The sequence below is a fragment of the Trifolium pratense genome, linkage group LG2 (assembly GCF_020283565.1).
Source record: "Trifolium pratense cultivar HEN17-A07 linkage group LG2, ARS_RC_1.1, whole genome shotgun sequence".
Taxonomy (NCBI): domain Eukaryota; kingdom Viridiplantae; phylum Streptophyta; class Magnoliopsida; order Fabales; family Fabaceae; genus Trifolium; species Trifolium pratense.
The window spans coordinates 12,625,977-12,649,545 of record NC_060060.1 but is presented as its reverse complement, the minus strand read 5'-3'; the positions used below and the strand labels follow the sequence as shown (position 1 = coordinate 12,649,545).

Genomic DNA, 23,569 nt, shown 5'->3' with positions numbered 1-23,569 from the left:
AAAAATTTTGATAATCTGAAATTCAACTAAAAATAAGTAAAATCTAACTAATAATTACTCCATCTAAAATTTAAATTCGGATTCTTCTGAGTAATTCATCATTTGATATGTTAATCTCATTAATTAACCGTTTAAACTCGATATGTCAATTGTCATAGATGAATTTTTTTTTTTTTTATAATAGTCACAGATGAATCTTTGATGGAAAAAAGAATAGCTATGATAGTCACAGGCTAACTGAAGGGTCTTGCTAGAGATGATGGTGAATTTCAATGTGAGTTTTTGAGTGGAGGGTCCAACTCAAATTGATCACAACGCGTTGTGAATTGACTAGTTAAATCTATTGTTGCTTGTGTTACACAGACATGCCTCTTAAAGTTTTGCACTTACAAAATGAATTTTCATTTGTCAAAAAGTTGTGATTCTCATTGTTTTGGAATACCTTAATTTTTCTTGGTTTTATTATGATCAACCAAATGGTAGTCAATGAACTTCTTTACCAAGTTCTGATTGAGACTTGTTGTAGCCTTTAATCAATGGAAAATATTCATAACTTCTTCGCATGATGCCACAGAACCGACCATAAAGAAATACTTCATCTAGACTAGCTTGGGATAAATGTTCAAATTTGTTGGATTCATATAGTATAAACAAATGTCAAAAGTCGTAAGAGTCTAAGACCCCTTAAGCAGATAATCAGGGGTTCGATTATTAACTCATGCATATAAAAAGAATTCAGTTGGACAACTTATGTTCTAGTACTGTGGAGGCTCATGGTTCAAGGATTCGAATCAATGGAGTCACGAACTCTCCCCGATTTATAAACACCTTAATTTTTCTTAATCCCTCTTATTATGTACTAGAATTTCTTTAATTTCCAACAATGACCATTATAAATTTATAATAAAGGAGCTTCTACCAAAAAAAAAATTATAATAAAGGAGCATGTTATTAAATGTATTTTCGTTTAGTTGAACCATGAGAGAATATTTTTTTTTTTTTTTGGTAGAAAGGACCATGAAATAATTTTACTGAATTTGATCAATACCTTGAACTCATCAATATATTGAACTCAGAGATATATGAATTGAATATCACATCTTCACTCAAAACTCATATATATATATATATATATATATATATATATATATATATATATATATATATATATATATATATATATATTGAGTTTATTAGTATTACTCACTAAAGTTGGTCAATTTTAACTCATTAATCCAATGGTTTTTTCTAATTAACCCTCACATAAATGGAGGGTAAGTGCCCTATGCTGACATGACACCAATTAAATTCAGTCATATGTATCCAAGTCAAACACAAATAATTTTTTACCAAAAATAATTTTGACAACTTTAATTTTCAAATAATTATATTTTAGGTAACTACTTGTTACTAATTATATTTTAGCTTACACATATTCTTATCTTTTACTAAAAAAACACTTTTCGAAAATATTATTCATCTTTTCTTACGGATTCATCTTTTCTTTTTTTGTAAGATCAAATTTTTTCGTCGGCGCTTCGCTTGTCGCCGCTGCTTCACTTGTCGTCGTCGCTGCTTCACTTGTGATCCTTGAAGATCGCCGCTTCCTTAGGCTCTAGAATCACTTCTCCATCATCGGTCTCTTCACAATTGTCTTTCAGAATTTTGTTTCGGCTACGTTTGTTCCAGAATCGGTTCATCTAGATAACATTGATTTTATTTTTTATTCTCTTGTACGTTTTAATCATTATTTGTCAATTTAACAATTCAAATAGCAATTACAAATCCCTCAAGGAATTAAATCGAAGCGACGACGACAAGTGAAGCGGCGGCGACAAGTGAAGCGCCGACGAAAAAATTTGATCTTAAGAAAAGATGAATACGTAAGAAAAGATGAATAGGATTTGTGAAAAATGTTTTTTAGTAAATGATAAGAATATGTGTAACCTAAAATATAATTAATGAAAAGTAGTAACCTAAAGTATAATTATTTGAAAATTAAAGTAGTCAAAATTATATTTTGATAAAAAAATATTTATGTTTGACTTGGACACATATATGGCTGAATTTGATTGGTCATGTCAGCATAGGGCATATACCCTCAATTTATGTGAGGGTAGAGAAGTAGTCACCTAATATATGAAACAAGAAGCTTATTAAGTGCACACCAATGATCAATGATTTCAATCCTTTCCTTTTATTACTACACAAGCATAACATGAACTCAACCATAAAACAATTAAATTAACCTGATTATAAAAATAAAAAAATAAAAAAGTCATGTAAATTTGTAAAGAACAAGCTTATTAACTGCGCACGCACCAATGATTTCCATCCTTACCTTTTATTACTGCACAAGCATTACATTGAATTCCACTTTCACACCAATTATAACTAATCTTACTCTTCTCATACGTACCAAACACATTACTCACCTACATTATTTTTTGTCAATAGACCAAACGATAGAATAACAAAAGAAAAATGAATGAGCACGTACAGTGTAAAATGATTTTACAATGTTAACTAATAGCATAATAAATTGATAGTTTTTTATTAAATGAATCATGTAAAACTATTTACATCGTCAGTGAATCTCCATTAAACTCGAATAACAATAATAGCACTAAAATATAAGATGCACCAAAGTGTATATATTTATAAATTTACTACCCACGATATATAAGATGAAATGCAAGCAGAAATCCATGCTCTAAAAGAAATATGAATGATGAGGCATTAGTATGTATTCGAATTGAAGATTTATACACTTTACGATGCTAGTTATACGGGAATTTGGACAACTCACAAAGTGTGATATGAAAACTTTAAGAATAATCACGCTTCCATATATTACTGTTTTCCGCTTATAATTATTTCAGTGATGTTCTTTTTGTGATTTTATCATCAACTTTATCATACATCATACATCTTCCAGAAAATTACGTACCATATCTGAAATAGAATTATGGCATTGGCAAGTACTGGTTCTTCATTGTGAAGGTTCGAACAAATATATATGGTAAAAATTTCAATGGACAAATTATTAAGAACTTAGCTTGCAATGATGTTCAAATTGATCTTACAAAAAATAATACTTTTAGAATATGCTACACTGAAAGGCAATAATTTTTTTGTGTGTGTGGATAAAATCTATTGTTAAATAATACGGAGTACTACTACTTTCATCATTAAATACAAGTCTCATTTGTTCAATACACAATAGTATTTGAAAAAAATATTACCAATTATAGTTGGTTTAGTGATGATTGATGCTAGATTTGGTAGGGAAAACTACGGTTCGATCCTCGCAACTGCGATCGAGAGGGGACTGAAATCACTTGATGCCAGAACTGATCCCCGAACCAGATTAAACTGGTGGTGAAAGCCCAAAAAAAATTGAAAAAATATTAAATGTCAAAGTTATCCTTCAATTTTTTTCCCACTTCATCAATGACTATCTGGAATTTTTAAATAATTCGAGATAATTTAAAAATGATAAGTAATGTATATAGTGAAATAAACCTTGAAACAAATTTTCAAACCAAAATATTCTCTTATACAAATAATGGAAAAACTTTATTAACATTAATAATAATAATAATAATAATAAATCGTGAGTTTTGTGCCTTGAAAAACTTCATTTTCAAAGCAAAAAAAAGTGGCACAATCGGTGGTTTGAATAATGATCGGTGCATATAAAAATATATTGTTGGAAGATGTTACTCCTTAAATAAATTTCAATTATCAATTAAAAAAATCTCAATTAATTTAAAAGGTTAGTATTTTGCAATTATGTGCGGATGATATCTTATTTATTTGGAAAAAAAAAACGTTCCTCATATAAAAGTACATTTCGAGATGTGTAGTTTTTAATTTTAAAAAAGTGGGGGGTGGAAAAAGTTGTTTGCAAAGTCAAAACATATCTTAAAAATGTTTCAAAATCACATGAGATAAACCTTTCACCAATCCATCTTCTAAACACACAAAAATCTAGTATGCTCCCACCAGTCCACCACTACACGAAAAATTTTCCTCCCATTCTAATATTTAATCCTTCATCCCTACAAACAATTCAATATTCTCATTTTACCACTTTTATTATTTGAATTCACCCTACATTTAGTCAAAATTACAAATCGGAAAACTTAAAAAATGAGTTACAAAAATTAGCCACGGTTGAGGATGATCTCCTGCTCCTGTTGAGATGCGTGAGAAGCTTGCAATTCCAAAATTACAGTGGCATCAAGTTATTCAACAGCTTTGTGCTCTCAATCACATAGAAGAAGCTGTAGTTCTCACCACTTGCAATAGAATCGAGATATATTTTGTTGCTCTCTCTTAACACCGTGCTGTTAGAGAAGCCACAGATTAGCCATGGTTTAACCGTGACTAAATTTTCAAAACTCAATTTTTAAGTTTCTCAATTTATAACTTTAACTAAATATAGGGATGAAGTCAAATAATAAAAAGGATAAAATGGGAATATTTAATTGTTTGTAGGGGTGAAGGATTAAATGTAGGGTGCGGGAGAAATTTTTCCCATACACCCGGGGGCCAAGTTACAGCCCAGCCACCACACTTTTTTTTAGGCAGCCCAACTACCACACATAGAAGTCCAATGGCAGTGAAAATTCATTAGGCCAATCCCCATAAAAGGATTTAATTCATGAGATTTTTTTTGTCATCCTAACAATTTTTTTTGCGCTCCTCTTGAGGTCTGAAGTTCGATTCTCTCTGATGCCAATTTGGATGGACTAATTTAGCTTATTCAAAAAAAATAACGGATTTTATAAAATGAGAAATTTGAGGAAAAAAAAATGTCGTCCGCTACTTAAGTAACGAATGATGTTTGAAAAAATGGTAGAGGGGCAAAAGAATAAATATATATGAGTTTAATTGTTGTGCACCGTCGGTGTAAATTTTTTTTACACATACATCCAATGACGCGTTGCCACATAATTTAATGAATGTCACACATCATGTGTTTTTAATGACCATACATGATGTGTCGGTATATTATTGGTCGCATGTGCAAAATAATTTTACACCGACGGTGCATATAAATTAAATTCATATATAAAAGTGGTAAAATGATGTGATTTCGTTGAATGTATGTATAACAATTAATCTCCTCCCTAAAATGGGACAATTTACTTGAAGCAAATTTTCAGTAGTATATTTTGACACATTTGAGCATATAAGAGAGATGAGCAATCATCAAACACCACAAGTAGGCATGGCAATAAAACCCACACCCGCGGGTACCCGCACAAATCATACCCATTTTGACGGGGAAAACTCGAGTTGACTGGGTTTGGGTTCGGATTTGGGTTTTCCCCGATTTCAAAAGATGGGGTTGGGACGGGTAATGGGTACATTGATACCCAACCCGAACCCGTCCCCGAACCCGCCCCGCTTATATTAAAAAGGCTTAATTAATAAAATGGTCCCTTAAAGACATTTTTGGTTTCATATTGGTCCCTTAAAGAAAAAAAAGTCTAAATAGGTCCCTTAAAGAAAAAAAGGTCCGAATAGGTCCCTTAAAGACATATCCGTTAATCAGTTTGGTCCTATTTAGACCTCTTTTTAGGGACCAAACTGATTAACGGAGATGTCTTTAAGGGACCTATTCGGACTTTTTTTTCTTTAAGGGACCTATTTGGACCTTTTTTTCTTTAAGGGACCAATCTGAAACCAAAAATATCTTTAAGGGACCATTTTATTAATTAAGCCTATTAAAAATTAGATTTCATCTCTTTTAAATTAGAATCGCTTAAACAATCTCTTAAATTACATTCATATGTTTATTTTTTATTTTTAATTTGAGTATTAAACAAACCATTTTCTCTATTTCTTTCTTTATTTAAAAAAATATTGTTGAGAGAAAATAATTTTGTACATTTAAATTCATGTGGAAAGAGGCGTAACGGGGATACCCGAAACCCGTTGGGATACCCAATCCCCGTTGGGTATGAGTTATGGGTTATACGGTTATGGGTTATACTTTTCATCCCCGCTCGAATTTGGGATGGGTTTGGGGAAACCCGAACTTCATGGGTTTGAGTTTGGGGAGGGCAAAACCCATAATTTTACTATTGTGGGTTGCAAATAAGCCATAATTTTTCTAGGATGGTTGCTATTCGCACCTTAGCTCTTTCTTCTAATACACCATTGTTTGTGTAAATTTTAACTTCTTAGGCGAATATGAATATCCCTTCTGGGATTTACTTTCAAATTGTATAAATGAGGATATTTTGTTGTGGAGATCTCCCCTCCAATTGAATTTACTTATACATTGAAACCAAGATGATTTAAATAAAGTGTGTAGGGAATCTCTTCCAACGTAACTACAGTGGTCCGGATTCTACTCTCAAGTCATGAGAATGTAACATTGTTGAATTTTTTAGGTTTTAGTACACATTTGGTCCCTTACGTTTATTTTAGGTTTTAATTTGGTCTCTTACGTTTATTTTAGGTTTTAAGTTAGTCCTTTCCGTCAATTTTGTCACATGTGGCAGTCAATTTGCACGTGTGGACTGACACGTGGCACTTGGACACACTGACACGTGTACTGTTCAAACGGTGTTAGTGGAAATATTGACGGAAAGGACAAACTTGAAACCCAAAATAAACGTAAGGGACCAAATTGATATTTTTTAAACGTAAGGGACCAAATTGAAACCTAAAATAAACGTAAGGGACCAAATGTGTAGTTAAGCCAATTTTTTAAGATGTTTGACACCTATTGTAGTCATATTTGACTCGAGAAATTAATCTCTACAATTATCCAATTAAAAAAAAGTTGTTGTGAGTATAACTCCATTTCAATTTTTTTGTCTTTATTTGATTATTATTTTTTGTCAAATAATATTAATCTATTGCTAATATATTAAAATCGATTACCATCAAAATTATTAATTTATTCTTATTACTTTTAATCATGTTGCAAGTTTTATATCCTTCATTGTAATTTCACTAAAAAATTATATAAAAAATATAAATATAATAAAAAGAGCTTAAAAATAGGAATAAAACAGATTATAGACAGGAACAAAATAAAACAATATATCTATGCTTAAAAATAGGAATAAAAAAAACTATAGAAAAAATAAGATGAATATGCATAAAAATAGGAATATAAATTAAATTAAATATAAAAATAGAAACATAAATAATATTTCTCATAAAAAAAAAATAAACAATATTACCACCAAATTTACTACTAATTTTTAATAATATAATAAAGATATAATAAAGTTAATTACTATCAAATTTACTAAATTATTCTAAATATTCCTAATCAAGTTTCTAATTTTTTTTATTAAAAAATATACACGGGACTATTATTTGGGATTGATAATTTATTCATTTAATAAGTTTTACAAAAAATAAACACAACACAATGGTTTCACTTATATTTTAACAATATTATATAATAAAATTTTAAACATTTTATTCTGAATACATTTTTTACCTTAATATAATGATAAACTTAAATATCTCGTAAAAGCTAATAGACCCGTGCGAATGCACGGATCTTTTAACTAGTATTAATGTAATTCATATATATCAACCGAATTATGCTTAGAATTACTCTCTCTTCATTTTTTTTATTTTTTTGTCAGGTAGTCTAGGCGTTAGAAAACTCATTTTTAAGGTGAATAAGTGGAATGTCTGAAGTTTGAACTACGTATAATATGCAATATTCCTTATCAACTAAGCTAAGCTTATATGAACGAAACTCTCTTCATTTAATTTTTTTTTTTTGGTACAAACTGAAGTAGCAATAAATGTCACAAGAAAGGGGGGGTTTGAATTGTGACCCTTTTTAAAAATCTTTTATGTGAGTTTAAAATAACTCAAGACAATATTTCTTTTAATTGGTTAGTTAACAATTAACAAAGAAATATAGTTAGCAACAATAAAATAAACAATATATAAATGAACAAAATAAATACTGAGTTAGTTGCTGAATAAGTAAATGTTTAAGGCCCAGAGCACTCTGGTATTACTCAGTTAGTTAGTTTAGTATGTTTTAAGGATTTTAGAGTCCAAGAGAAAAACACACAAAAGTTATCCTGGTTCACCCAACTTGGGCTAGTCCAGTCCTCACAGTCCTTGTGAGATTGTCCACTATAAATGCTCAGATCAGAACCTTCTGCTTCGCATCAAAAACTTGATCACAACTGGATCAATACAAACTGCTTTTCTTCACTCGAAAAGACTTTTACACAAATGCTTTTCTTCACTCGAAAAGACTTTCACACAAATGCTTTTCTTCACTCGAAAAGACTTTCACTCAAAATGCTTTTCTTCACTCGAAAAGACTTTCTCACAAACACTCAATCTAACATGAAAGAAAGACTTGAGAGGGTTACAATATTTGTGGGGAATATGGGTTAAATCAACTCAAGTGAGAGATTGATAATAGCAAGCTTTGTCTATTTGTTTTTCACAAATTTATGATATATCTTTGATGCTTTGCTTTGCTTTTGAAGAGTTTATTACTTGTTGATTTTTGCTTCAACTAAGTATATGATTTGATTCTTTTTGCAAACTCTTAATCTTCTCTTCATGTAGCTCCATTGTATTTATAGGCAAATATAACCTTGGAGGAGCGTATGAGAGAGGGATTTGAATTTCAAATCCAACTTGACATGTCACAATGTTGTGCTGTCAATTTGCTGTGAATAGTGCGTTATCGTTGCTTCAGTAACATTACCGTTATGGCAATCTGCACTACACTTTTAATCCAATGACAACCACTGCATTTACGTGGCCCATATATGTCCATAAGAAGGAATCTTTCCTAATTTAGGGTTGGACAACTTGTATGCAAGTGGGAAAAAATATCATGTAATTATTGTACTTTGTTTTGGTGACTCATTGTCCTTTGTTGTTTCCTTGTCCCCTCTATGTTCCCTTGAAGAGAATGAGGCATGCTACAACTTGGCTTATGGTGTGACTTCACCTTGTTGGCCAATTTTCGTCCAAGCCATCATTGTATGATGTGGCTTTTATTTGAATTTCAAATCTTCTTCAATCATTGATGGAAGCTTCCTTTGTTTGTCCAAAGGGGCTTTTATTACTTTAGTCCAAAAAGGCTTTATGGCCCATGATTCAATTTATGCCATGTTTGGCATATTCCTTACATAAGTGTTTCCTTAAAATACTACCACTTTTGATGAGGCAAAGGAATAATATCTTTGTGAAGCACTTCATCATTTAAGCCAAGACTTTAAGATGCTTCTGTTGTTTCTACTCATTGCTTATATGTTTTGCTTGTCCATTGGTTGTTCATCCATAACGTTACCGTTGACAGATGATATCATTATCGTTGAAACATTTCTCACAAAACACATTAGTAGATAACAAGATAATCATAATTAAAATTAATTAATATGTTTGTTATCTTTAAAACATCAAATAAGGATTTTGTCCTCAACAATCTCCCCCTTTTTGATGATGACAAACATTTAACTTAATTTTGATTTTGAGTTTTTGATAAAAGATTTTGATAATCTTTTGCATTTGATTTGTCAATAACTCCCCCTCAATTTAAGCATTCTATTTTCAATAGCAAATTGAGTTTAAACTTTGATTAATAATATGACAAATTTTAACAAGTCATTCTTTTACCAAAGTGAATGTTTATGGTTATGATGGTTTTGCTCAAAATTTGAATGAGTTTCATATCAGAGTTTTTAAGGATATTTTCAAAAACATTTGTATGTTTTGATTAGAGCATTACTTATCCTTTTGGTTGAATATCTTTTACCTGCCTTCAATGCAGAAACTTATCATGGATCAAAAACTTAGCATGTTTCAGAGAATCAAACAATATGAAATTTATCACATATTTCAACATGAATCCTGAAACTGTCTTTTGACAGAAAAAAAAGAGATCATGATAAAATTTTGAGATATCTCTCAACTGCATAATTTCTCAAAGCATAGCTTTGTTTTCTTGTGATCAAAATAATGATTCATAAACCTGCTGTCATAATAACATAAGCATTCATTTTATTGCAGCAAAAGTTTTTTCAAAATATCATTTCAAAATAAAACTTACAGATGCATGCTATCATAGCATAACATACTGGCGCATTAGTTCAACATACATATGAAAATGCATCACAAAACATAGTCTTTTAACATTACATAGCTTAAAGCAAAATAAGTTAAAAACAGAACAGAACAAAATGTGCGCGCTTTGTGTTGTGCCAGCATCTGCAGCTTCAGCTGTGTTCTTTTCTTTTCTCCCCCTTTGTCACATCAAAAAGTGAACTAAGGAGCAGGCCTTGATGGTGATGAGCCATCTGATGATGATGATGTGGAAGGTTGAGGCATAACATGAACAGGAATGGGATATGGATTGGCTGGAGGTGTTGGAAGATTGAACCTTGGACAGAAAACATTAGAAATCCAATCCCTCATGATGGAGTTTTCAAGGGTGATATAGGTTAGATGAGAATCAAGAAGTTGATTAGCTTGGAACAATTTTTTCACATCACTCCTAGTTTTGGAGGTGATTCTTTCAACTTTGGATCTTGGTAATTGTGGTGAAGGTCTAGGTGCAGCATTTGATGGTCCAACATTGAAGTTTGAGATGTTTGGGAGATTCAAAGTGGGTGAAAGGATGGAAATGTTTTGAGTGAAGAAGGGTTGAGAAAAAGGGTTCTGAGGTGGTGAAAAGTTAAAAAAGGAACTGTTAAAGCTTTCATTGAACATAGGTGAAAGGTTGAAGCTTGGTGGAGAAGAAAACAATGGAGCACTACTAGTGGATGAGGAGGTGAGATGGTTTAACACAGAGTCAGGGTCAGGTTGGTTCACAAATTGATTGACTGCTAAATTTGGAGCAATTTGAGGCTGTGGCTCGGGTTGAGGTGCAGCTGCAACTGGTGATTCATTTTGTGGATAGGCTAGAGGGATGTTCAAGTTTATCTCAGCTCTAGGGCCTAGCATTTGAGATGAGGATGGAGAATTAAAAGCCTCATTTTGAGGGATTTCTGTTTCAACAGAATGTGACACAAAAGGTGGATTTGGAATAAATTCATCTTCAACAGAAGGTTCAGGAATTTGTTGAGATTGTGCAGTGTCATCATACTGCTCATTCCTTTTTCTCTTGGCTCTAGTGTAAACCTTTACAGGAGCTTGGGAGATAGGTTCACTCTTGAAGTGTTTGAGATTTTTCAGTGAAAAATTTTTGCAAAAGGTTGCAAAGGTTTCTCCTTCAAAAGGAATTTTGAAATGTTCAAAAATTTTGGTTAAGGCCATGCCATAAGAAACACAAAATTTCTTGTTGTTTTTGCTAGCTATATCTATCATGAAATTGATTATGATGAAAGGTAGATTTAGCTTTTTCATTTCAAAAAGATGATGAATGACCATAATTTCATTATCATCCAGATTTTCATACTTGCCTTGTCTAGGCATAACATTCCCTTGACTCATGATGTGAAAGACTTTTGGCAAAAAGTTTAGGTCAGAGGTTTTTCGAGAGTCTTTTGGAGATTCTAAAGTGAAAATAGGGATCCTTACTTCCTCAAAAGTGGTTTTAGCTAAGCTATACCAGTTCTTACCATAAGCTCTAAAACCATTGTTTGGAATTTTGAAAATGTCAGCAATAATGTCAGGGTTTAGTTCAAACTCTACTCCCTTAACATTGGCTCTAATTGTGCAATTTTCACGATCACACTTGGCCTTAAAATAAAAGGCTTGAATTAACCTAGGGTAATAGGTTTCTCTAAGAGATAGAAAAGAGGACCAACCTTGAAAGTCAGTGTAGGCTTTTATCTCAAGAGGATGTGATTGAAGAGCTTTAAAATTGAAAAACCGTCCTGGTGCTATTGGCTTGGTTCTCCATTTTTCTTGAAAAATCTGTTCTTCAGCTTCTGATGAGTACATTGGTGTTTCATCTTGAAACATAGCATTCACAGATTTTTTCTTTTCCAATCTCTGTTTCGGCTTAGAGGAAGTTTCACAAACTTTCTCTTTTCCCTTTTTAGTTTGAGGTTGAGTGGGAATGGTGGACTCTGACTTAGTTTCCTTGCTTGAGGATTTTGATGAAGGGTTTGAGTTGGATTTGGACGATGGAGGAACGAAAGTTTCTTCCTCATCACTTTCTTCTTCATCAGATGAATCAACATTTATGTAGATTTTTTCAACATTGCTCTGAGTTTGTTGATTTGCAAAGTTTTCCCTAATTCTCTGAGAACGACGCGGAGGAGCAGAGAAGGATGGTTTCTTTTTCTTTGTTCTTGGTTTGAGATGTGATGGTGTTTGGTTTAGATTTTGAGATGGTTCAACTGGATTTGGTGGTGGTTGACCATAGTAAGGAGGAAACAAGGTTCTTAAGGGTTTTAAGTTTAAGGGTAACGATGAAGATGGTGGTGGTGAAGGGTTGCGGAATCGTGGTGGTGAACGGTTGAATGGTGGTGCTCGTCTGGCTGTTTGTTTGGTTCTCATGATTGTGAAGGAGAGGAAGATGAAGGAAGAAGAAAGGTTTGGAGAAGATGATGAACTCGGTTGAAGTGAGAAGAGGAAGAGTTGATGAATGAGGAGTAATGGTGGGAGTTGGTTTAAGTAACCGAGGGAGGGAGTGATTAGATGTGATATCTTGAAAAGATATCCCTTTTCAGATATAATAATCACACTTAGTAAAGTAGGTTAGATGAAAAGTTTTAAATAAGAAAGGAAATCATTTATGGGTTGTCATTTTAAATGATAATTTTTTAATTCACCTTAGATATTTCTGGATTACTAGCTTTTAATGGGATTTTGAATTATTTTTAATTTAACTTTTAACTCATTAAAACGATCTTCTACTAAGGGTTTAGTGAAGATATCAGCTAGTTGATTATCTGTGTCAACAAAAATTAGTTCAATTTCCTTTTTATTAACATGATCCCTAATAAAATGATGTTTTATCTCAATATGCTTGGATCTTGAATGTTGAATGGGATTTTTTGACAAATTAATTGCACTAGTATTATCACAATAAATAGGTACATTTTCGTACCTTATTGAGAAATCCTCAAGCTGATTTTTAATCCAGAGAACTTGAGAGCAACAGCTTGCAGCTGACACATATTCAGCTTCAGTGGTAGATAATGCTATCGTGTTTTGTTTTCTGCATGACCAGCTTATGAGTGCTTTTCCAAGAAATTGGCATGCACCACTTGTACTTTTTCTTTCAATTTTGTCTCCAGCGTAGTCAGCGTCACAATAAGCTATTAAATCAAAAATAGAATCTTTGCTATACCAAAGACCAAGATTAGTAGTACCGACAAGATATCTGAAAATTCTTTTAACAGCAGTTAGGTGCGATTCTCTAGGAGAAGTTTGAAAACGTGCACACAATCCTACTGCAAAAACTATGTCTGGTCTACTTGCAGTTAAGTACAATAGAGATCCAATCATACCTCTATATTCCTTTTCCGGAACAATTTTTCCTTCCTCATCTTTATCCAAAAATGTAGATGGATGCATGGGAGTTGCCATAATTTTGGCTTCATTCATTTTATATTTTTTGAGAAGATCTTTAATATATTTTTCTTGACAAATAAAGATTCCATTTATTTCTTGTTTAATTTGTAAACCAAGAAAATATCTTAGTTCTCCCATCATGCTCATCTCAAATTCATTTTGCATGAGATGGGAAAAATCTTCACATAATTTTTCATTTGTTGATCCAAAAATAATATCATCAACATAGACTTGAACAATTAATAAATCCAATTTATCAATTTTTGTAAAAAGAGTTGTGTCAATTTTTCCTCTAGAAAAATTGTTCTTGATTAAGAATGCACTTAATCTGTCATACCAAGCTCTTGGAGCTTGTTTTAGACCATACAAGGCTTTTAAAAGTTTGAACACGTGATCTTTTTTCTTTTCATTTTCAAAACCAGGAGGTTGATGAACATACACCTCTTCATTTAGAAAACCATTCAAAAAAGCACTTTTAACATCCATTTGAAATAATTTAATATTTTTATGTGATGCATATGCTAAAAGAATTCTTATTGCTTCTAACCTGGCAACTGGAGCAAAAGTTTCATCGTAATCAATACCTTCTTGCTGGTTATATCCTTGAGCAACAAGTCTTGCCTTGTTTCTAATAACCTTACCTTCTTCATCCAGCTTGTTTCGAAAAACCCATCTTGTTCCTATGATTGAATGATCTGTAGGAGATGGAACAAGTAACCATACTTGATTTTTCTCAAACTGAAGAAGTTCTTCTCTCATTGCTTCTACCCATGAATTATCAATAATGGCTTCGCCAATGGATTTTGGCTCTATCTGAGAGATCATTGCCATGTTGTTATCATTTTCTTTGAATGATAGTCTTGTTCTTATTCCATCAGTGGAACTTCCAATGATTTGATCTTGAGGATGATTCCCAACAATTCTTAAGGTTTTTGGAGGAAGAAGAGGATCATCTTCTTTCTTTTGATTTGGAACATCCTGAGAAGTTAGTCTTTCTTGCTCATCATCAATTGATGGCATTATAAGATCATCAAATTCATCAAAGATAATATTCATGCTTATTTCCATGGTTTGAGTTTTCAAGTTATAAATTCTATATCCTTTAGAGTTAGTAGCATAACCTAAGAAAATAGCTTTATCTGATTTTGAATCAAATTTACCAAGATTATCTTTTGTGTTTAAGATATAACAAAAACATCCAAAAATATGAAAATATGATATGTTTGGTTTTCTATTTTTCCAAAGTTCATATGGAGTTTTGTCTAGAATTTTTCTTATTGAAACTCTATTTAAAATATAGCAAGAAGTACTTATGGCTTCAGCCCAAAAATATTTTTCAACATTTGATTCATTTAACATTGTTCTTGCCATTTCTTGTAAAGTTCTATTTTTTCTTTCAACAACTCCATTTTGTTGAGGAGTTCTTGCACAAGAAAAATTATGAGAAATACCATTTTCATCAAAGAATGATTTAAAAGATGAATTTTCAAATTCTCCTCCATGATCACTTCTGACAGAGATGATATTTGAGCTTTGTTCATTTTGAACAAGTTTACAAAAGTTTTGAAAAGCATCACAAGATTCATCTTTATTTTTCAAAAACAAAACCCATGTGTATCTGGAGAAATCATCAACTATAACAAAACCATATTGTTTTCCACCAAGACTAGTGGTGTTGACAGGACCAAATAAATCAATGTGAAGTAGTTCCAGAGGTTTTTTAGTTGAAATAAAATCTTTTGGATAAAAACTACTTTTGACTTGCTTTCCTCTTACACAAGCTTCACAGATTTTATCTTTGTCAAACTTAATTTTTGGAAGACCTCTTACTAGATCAAGTTGAGATAATTTTGAAATTGTTTTCATGCTTATATGACCAGCTCTTTTGTGCCAAATCCATTTATCTTTTTCGATAGACATAAAACATGATTCAGCTGGAATGTCATCTAAGTATAAAACATACAAATTTTTCTTTCTTGATCCGGAAAAGAAAACTTTTCCTGATGAAGTTTGTTTGACTTCACAAATGTTTGGTTTAAAAATAACTTCAAAACCACTATCACATAATTGACTAATACTAAGTAAATTATGTTTTAGACCTTCTACATATTGAACATTTTCAATTTTTGCAGAATCATTATTACCTATAATACCTTTTCCTTTTATTTGTGCAGTATTATTATTACCAAACGTAACTGACCCTCCTTCTTTTTTGATGAAGGAGAGAAAACACCTTTTATCTCCTGTCATGTGTTTTGAACAGCCACTGTCCAAAAACCATGGCTTTTTCTTTGCACTTTGATAGTATCCCTGCATTTTGAAATTTTCGTTTAGGTGCCCATAATGACTTGGGTCCTTGAGGGTTAGTTTTCACAATTTGTTTATTTTTAAAATAGCATTCTTTTTCAAGATGCCCAAAGTTTTTGCAAAATGAACAATGTTTATTTTTTCTTTCCAAGTGACGATAACGTTTTGGTTCATGGTAAAAACTTTCATAACTTTCTTTTTGATAGCAAATTGATTCATGATGACCATTTTTGTTACAAAATGAACATCTCAACTTAAACTCTCTATTTGCTGGTAAAAGAACATTTTCAAAAATTTTGTTTTTAACTTCATTAAAACCTAAGCCATTTTTGTTAAGAGCTTGAGATTGTGATCCCATAATGTTTTGAAAAGTTTCAGTTGATTTTATAAACCCAGTGAGATCATTTCTCAGTTCTTTTATTTCATTTTTCAACACAACATTTTCATCTATTTTCTTAGATAAAACACTAGAGCAAACATGTTTTTCTTTTGACTCAATTAAGTCTTTGTTAATTTTCTCAAAATTAAGAATGTCAATTTGAAGTTTTTTCTTTTCTTCTTTTAGTTCAGAAACTTCTTTTTGTAACAAAAAACATTGTTTGGATAAGAATTCAGAATCATGTAATAAACTATCAAAATTAGTTTCTAATTCTTCATAAGGATGAGTTTTATCAAAGAGAAATACCTCATCATTTTCTGAATCTGCCATTAGACAGATGTTGGCTTCTTCTTCTTCTTTATTTGTTTCAAATTCATCATCATCATCCCAGGTAGCTAACATAGATTTTTTCTTGAAGGGAAAATTTCTGGGTGATTTGTTTAAGGGACATTCTGATTTGTAATGTCCAAGTTTGTTGCAACCAAAGCAGGTCACTTGACTTTTGTCAAAGTCATTTTTCTGCATATCTTTTCCTGAAGAAAAGTTTCTTCTTATTTGATCTCTTCTTCTTAACATACGTTGGATTTTGCCAGAAATGAGAGCTAGTTCTCCTTCTGCCTCTTCTTGGGTAGATTCTAATTCCTTAGAGTCATCTTCTAAAAAACTTATATCTTTTTGAGAAGCTTTTAAAGCAATGGTTTTTTCCTTTTTCAAAGGTTTATCTCCTTGAAGAATAACTTCATGAGCTTTTAAAGTACCAATAAGATCTTCTATGGGAAGTGTTTTCAAATCTTTAGTTTGAGTAATGGCAGTAACCATTGGTCTCCAAGTGACTGGAAGACATCTCAAAAGTTTTCTAATTCTATCATTAGTTGAAAAAGTTTTTCCAAGAGATCTTAATTCATTTATGATAGTAGTAAATCTTGAAAACATTTCATCAATAGTTTCGTTTTCAATCATTTCAAAAGTTTCAAATTTATTAGTTCCTATGTCTATTCTTGTTTCTTTTACATGACTAGTTCCTTCATGGTGAACTTGTAAAGTGTCCCAAACCTTTTTAGCAGTATCACATTCATCTACTCTTTCACTTTCTTCCATGCTTAGAGCACAGGATAGAAATAAATGAGCTTTAGAGTTTAGGAGTACCTTTTGTTGTTCTGCAGTTGTCCATGCATCTTCAGGTTTATCTGAAATGACTCCCTCAGCAGAAGTTACAGTAGGAACATAATCTCCTTCTGTGACTATGCGCCACATTCCTACTTCTTGAGATTTTAAAAACAATTGCATTTTGTTTTTCCAAAAATAGTAATTTTTTCCAGTGAACAAAGGTGGTCTTGAAGCAGATCCTCCTTCTGGAATGTATCTTTCTTTTGACATTTTTCTTCCTGAATCTTTTTCCTCTAACACTTGTTAAGTGTATAAACCTGTAGAGACAGGCTCTGATACCAATTGAAGTAGCAATAAATGTCACAAGAAAGGGGGGGTTTGAATTGTGACCCTTTTTAAAAATCTTTTATGTGAGTTTAAAATAACTCAAGACAATATTTCTTTTAATTGGTTAGTTAACAATTAACAAAGAAATATAGTTAGCAACAATAAAATAAACAATATATAAATGAACAAAATAAATACTGAGTTAGTTGCTGAATAAGTAAATGTTTAAGGCCCAGAGCACTCTGGTATTACTCAGTTAGTTAGTTTAGTATGTTTTAAGGATTTTAGAGTCCAAGAGAAAAACACACAAAAGTTATCCTGGTTCACCCAACTTGGGCTAGTCCAGTCCTCACAGTCCTTGTGAGATTGTCCACTATAAATGCTCAGATCAGAACCTTCTGCTTCGCATCAAAAACTTGATCACAACTGGATCAATACAAACTGCTTTTCTTCACTCGAAAAGACTTTTACACAAATGCTTTTCTTCACTCGAAAAGACTTTCACACAAATGCTTTTCTTCACTCGAAAAGACTTTCACTCAAAATGCTTTTCTTCACTCGAAAAGACTTTCTCACAAACACTCAATCTAACATGAAAGAAAGACTTGAGAGGGTTACAATATTTGTGGGGAATATGGGTTAAATCAACTCAAGTGAGAGATTGATAATAGCAAGCTTTGTCTATTTGTTTTTCACAAATTTATGATATATCTTTGATGCTTTGCTTTGCTTTTGAAGAGTTTATTACTTGTTGATTTTTGCTTCAACTAAGTATATGATTTGATTCTTTTTGCAAACTCTTAATCTTCTCTTCATGTAGCTCCATTGTATTTATAGGCAAATATAACCTTGGAGGAGCGTATGAGAGAGGGATTTGAATTTCAAATCCAACTTGACATGTCACAATGTTGTGCTGTCAATTTGCTGTGAATAGTGCGTTATCGTTGCTTCAGTAACATTACCGTTATGGCAATCTGCACTACACTTTTAATCCAATGACAACCACTGCATTTACGTGGCCCATATATGTCCATAAGAAGGAATCTTTCCTAATTTAGGGTTGGACAACTTGTATGCAAGTGGGAAAAAATATCATGTAATTATTGTACTTTGTTTTGGTGACTCATTGTCCTTTGTTGTTTCCTTGTCCCCTCTATGTTCCCTTGAAGAGAATGAGGCATGCTACAACTTGGCTTATGGTGTGACTTCACCTTGTTGGCCAATTTTCGTCCAAGCCATCATTGTATGATGTGGCTTTTATTTGAATTTCAAATCTTCTTCAATCATTGATGGAAGCTTCCTTTGTTTGTCCAAAGGGGCTTTTATTACTTTAGTCCAAAAAGGCTTTATGGCCCATGATTCAATTTATGCCATGTTTGGCATATTCCTTACATAAGTGTTTCCTTAAAATACTACCACTTTTGATGAGGCAAAGGAATAATATCTTTGTGAAGCACTTCATCATTTAAGCCAAGACTTTAAGATGCTTCTGTTGTTTCTACTCATTGCTTATATGTTTTGCTTGTCCATTGGTTGTTCATCCATAACGTTACCGTTGACAGATGATATCATTATCGTTGAAACATTTCTCACAAAACACATTAGTAGATAACAAGATAATCATAATTAAAATTAATTAATATGTTTGTTATCTTTAAAACATCAGATAAGGATTTTGTCCTCAACACAAACTCTCTTCATTTAAATTTAATGGTGAGTAATTTGCTTATTATTGTTTGTTTTTATGTGAATGTATACTTTGTAGTACTTGTGGTGTGAGTGATAACAAACTTAGCGGATGGCCACTCAAGAAACTTCCTTTTGGTCCAATGCAAAATAAACAAATAATTCAAATAAATAAATAAATAATAAAATCAAATAAAAATAAAAACAGTGAGTGAGAATAAATCATAAATCATAATAATAGATCTATCTATCTTCTTCTTCATTCTCTGCTTCATTCATCAATCATCTGATTTCCGCGAAAAACAAAAATGGCTGGTTTCAGCGGCGATGAAACTGCACCTTTCTTCGGCTTCCTCGGCGCCGCCGCTGCTTTAATTTTCTCATGTAAGCCTCAATTTTAGCCATCCTTCAATCAAAATTCTGAATCATTCGAATGAAATATAATCATAATTTTAATCGAAAATTAATTAATTGATTGATTTGAATTTTAGGTATGGGAGCGGCATATGGAACAGCGAAGAGTGGTGTTGGTGTTGCATCTATGGGTGTGATGAGACCTGAACTTGTTATGAAATCGATTGTTCCTGTTGTTATGGCTGGTGTTTTGGGTATTTATGGTTTGATTATTGCGGTTATTATTAGTACTGGGATTAATCCTAAGGCTAAATCTTATTATCTTTTTGATGGTTATGCTCATCTTTCTTCTGGTCTTTCTTGTGGTCTTGCTGGTTTATCTGCTGGTATGGCTATTGGGATTGTTGGTGATGCTGGTGTTAGGTTTTCATTCTCTCTCTCTCTATCTAAGCCTTTTTCTTACTTAATTATAATCTATTTGATTGTGACTAATTATGCATTTTTTTTCTTATTTGATTTGATATATACTTATGAATTACTGATGAAAATAACTGACATGTAGAGATATCTATAATAATGTAGGAAAATGAAAGTGATCGTAACATTTACACTTTTTTTTTTATTTTATTTTGAGAAATGATGTTTGGATATCAAAATATTGATGACATTTTATGAATGCATTTTTGAAATGTGTGTAATGTGTGGTAGATAAAAGGTAGGAGATGATTGAGACAAACATGTATGGTGTCAAAGTGTCGGTATTTTGATGTTCAAATAATACAGTTGTTTTTATTATAACACATTATGGCACATTTTCAATCTAAAGTGTCGGTGGTAGGATTTTGACTCCTTTTAAATTGAGTAGTTAATAAAATAAGAATGTCATTAGTTGATTTTTTTCATAGTTGATTTTTTTTCATGCAAAATCAAGACTTGATATTTATATATAGGAATGATTAGTTATCTACATATAATATCTATAGTTGATTTTGATTCACTAATCAATTGTTGATATTACTGACTTTACACTAAAGTGAGTGGTTTTTCAGTTTTCATGAATTAGATCCATATTACAGTATCTCTTGTATGTCATTGAATAAGATAAGGTGTATATGATCTAGTTATGATTTTTTTGGTTGTGTCACTAGTGGTGTTGTTTTCTTCTCCCCACATGGATATAGATCATCCGTCTTATTTTACTACAATGTGCATAAAGGTCACACTTACTAGAGTTTGACTATAATTTTTAAGCAAGTTTATAGTATGTTCTATAAGTTTTAGTAAATAATAACTTCCTGCATTTGTTGAAATTAGTTTATAGTATGCTCTTTCTTAAACTCTCTCATGCACCTATAAATTTATAAGGTTTTGTTCATAGGTTAAGAACTAAATACTTATTTGAGACTTTGAGTTGTAAAGCTTACACATGAGCTCCAAGTTAATCCTAATTGTGTTTTAAATTTTAGTCTCTTTCTTCAGTGTTCCTTATGTTTTTCAGTTTTAGTAATTTGAATGATGAATGATCTTTTCTCACAAAGTGAAAACTGAAAAACATTTTTAGTATATGTGAAATTTCAAGAAAAACATTTAGTATATTCTTGAAATTTAGTAAATTGTTTAATATGCAAATGTGAAAACTGAACATGTCAAAGTACACTGATTTCAGCCTAAGTTGTCAATCAAGGCACAATCATGCGCATTAGCTGCTTTGTGGAGCGGACTCGATGCCCACTGTGACGCGTTCTGACATAGAGCCGCATGCAGCTGGCGCGGCGTTCGCGGCAGTGAATCATGGCCAAATCTCAGTGAAATCCTTACGCATTCGCAGCTCTAGGGTTCACGGGTGAAATCCTTCAAATACCATTTTTGTCAACCGTTCTGTTTTTCTTAAGGGTGTAACTGGTCATTGTGTATCATTTTAAGTGAGACCTATTTAATTATTCATCTCCTTTGTGAGCACATTTCTTCCGCGGCTATTGTCCTTCATCGCGAAACTCTATTCTCAAGCATGAAGCTGCATTCTTCTTCTGTGCCAAGCCCACTTCTTCTTCTGTGCCAAGCCCACTGCACTATTCTGTTGGTTTCTTTTCCTTCTTCTTTGTCCAAAGTCTACTGCTTTGTTCTTCTCTGTTCTGTTGGTTTACTTTCCCTGTTCTCCGTGTCTTCTCTGCTCTGTTCTGTTGGTTTACTTTCTTCATGCTCTGTTATTCTGTTCTGTTTGGTTACTTTTAGAAATTTATTTTAATGAGTTGTCATTTACTCATTTTTTATTACTTTTAGAACTTTCATTAGTAGTTAAGTTATATTCGGTTTTGATTTTTAATGTTAGTGACAAATGACCAAAGTTGCTTATAACTATTAAGTATGATTACCTTTAAATTTTGTGTATTTTTGAGTATTTTATGTATACTGTTAGAATTAGTGGTTAGTTTGTATACTGTTTATAGTCTTTGCCATAGCGGCTATCCTGCTATAGTGGTTTTGGGGTTGGCACTCCATGCCACTACTCGAAGTTAACAAAATAGATTTCTGCAGTATGATGTGATAGGTATCAGGGTATTATATTTATGGGTATCCAAGTCCCACATCGAGTAGTATGGGATGCTCAGAGGAGTATTTAAGTGGCGTAGTTTCCCCCCCTTGATAGCTAGCTTATACGGAGGATTCTCCAAGTTCTTAGATACTTATCGATTGGTTTCAGAGCTGGTTGCTGGTGGCTGGGAAAGCGCTACCTATGGAGGGATTAACTGGAAAGTTGAACAAAGCGTCGTATTATGCGATGTTCAATGGAGTATTCAAGTGGCTTGGATCTTCCCCCTTGATAGCACTAGCTTTTAAGAGAGGGTTCCCTGGTTTAGAAATAGTTATCAGTATGCTGACATAATAGTTCAATATGGATGTGCTATGTACTTCATGTGTTGCATTGGTTGGTGGATATTCATAGCTAGTTCTACTTACTTAAAACACATAATTTTATAGGTAGAGATAAGAAATAGCATTAGTATTGTTGAGTTCATGATGCATGTTTGCAAGTATATAATGGTGAAACAGCTATTTGACCTCATTAATCTCTTTGACAGCATGCTGGAGTATAAATCCCTTGTAATCTGGTTTTGGTTAAATTATAGGCCACAATCATTTTAATGTTAGACTAGTATCATTATTCACCACTGCTACTACTGCTTTCGATATCATGATGTTATGTTCACGGAGATTGTTTAACTCTGACTGAATAAATATGTTTATGTTTTATTTTATTGTATTGAATTTAATATGCTGAAAATGAACTATTTTTGTAGAGCAAATGCCCAACAGCCAAAGCTTTTCGTTGGAATGATTCTCATTCTCATCTTTGCTGAGGCATTGGCGTTGTATGGTCTCATTGTTGGCATCATCCTTTCTTCCCGTGCTGGCCAATCCAGAGCTGAGTAATTTAGATTTTATTGTTGGTTGTAGTGCACAGAGCCGCAGATTCATGGATTGTGAACTTTATCAGACACTTGGGCATGGTAACGGTAGAGATTTGTCATGCTCTTTCGTTTTATGACTCTTATCTACTCGTTATTAAATCGAGGTTATCGTGGAATAAAGCCTATCAAACTATTTCCTTGGCATTACCGTACTTAATTATGTTGAGTCAAACTAGATTAAATATCGCTGAAATAAACTTTTTGTATGTGTTGATTTCAATAATATTTAGTTATTGCCTTCTATCATTGTCTTTCTGTTTGTGTTTATGATTGTATTGAGATGTAGTATGGTTATTTTGTATCAGTTCTGTACATCATTGATCATTTTCAGAAGCAAGTGTGACTAGTAATTTGTGTAGGTCATGATTTATGAATAGTGCTGTAAATGAATCACGCAGTTTGTGTTTTCCGTGGAATAAAAGGTCCGTTTGGTAGTTGGTACAGTTAA

General features: G+C 32.3%; 2 protein-coding genes across 2 annotated transcripts; one reads left to right on the top strand and one right to left on the bottom strand.

Annotated features, from left to right (window-relative positions):
• Positions 1-15,727: 15,727 nt before the first annotated feature.
• Positions 15,728-17,606, bottom strand: LOC123904203. Its single transcript, XM_045953892.1, has one exon. The coding sequence runs from the start codon at positions 17,552-17,554 to the stop codon at positions 15,728-15,730; it is 1,827 nt and encodes a 608-aa protein (XP_045809848.1). The 5' UTR covers positions 17,555-17,606.
• A 1,787-nt stretch (positions 17,607-19,393) lies between these two features.
• LOC123908147 (V-type proton ATPase 16 kDa proteolipid subunit-like) lies at positions 19,394-23,569 on the top strand. Its single transcript, XM_045958687.1, has 3 exons — positions 19,394-19,681; positions 19,789-20,074; positions 22,951-23,569. Exons 1-3 carry the CDS (start codon positions 19,606-19,608, stop codon positions 23,081-23,083), a joined length of 495 nt encoding a protein of 164 aa, XP_045814643.1. The 5' UTR covers positions 19,394-19,605; the 3' UTR covers positions 23,084-23,569.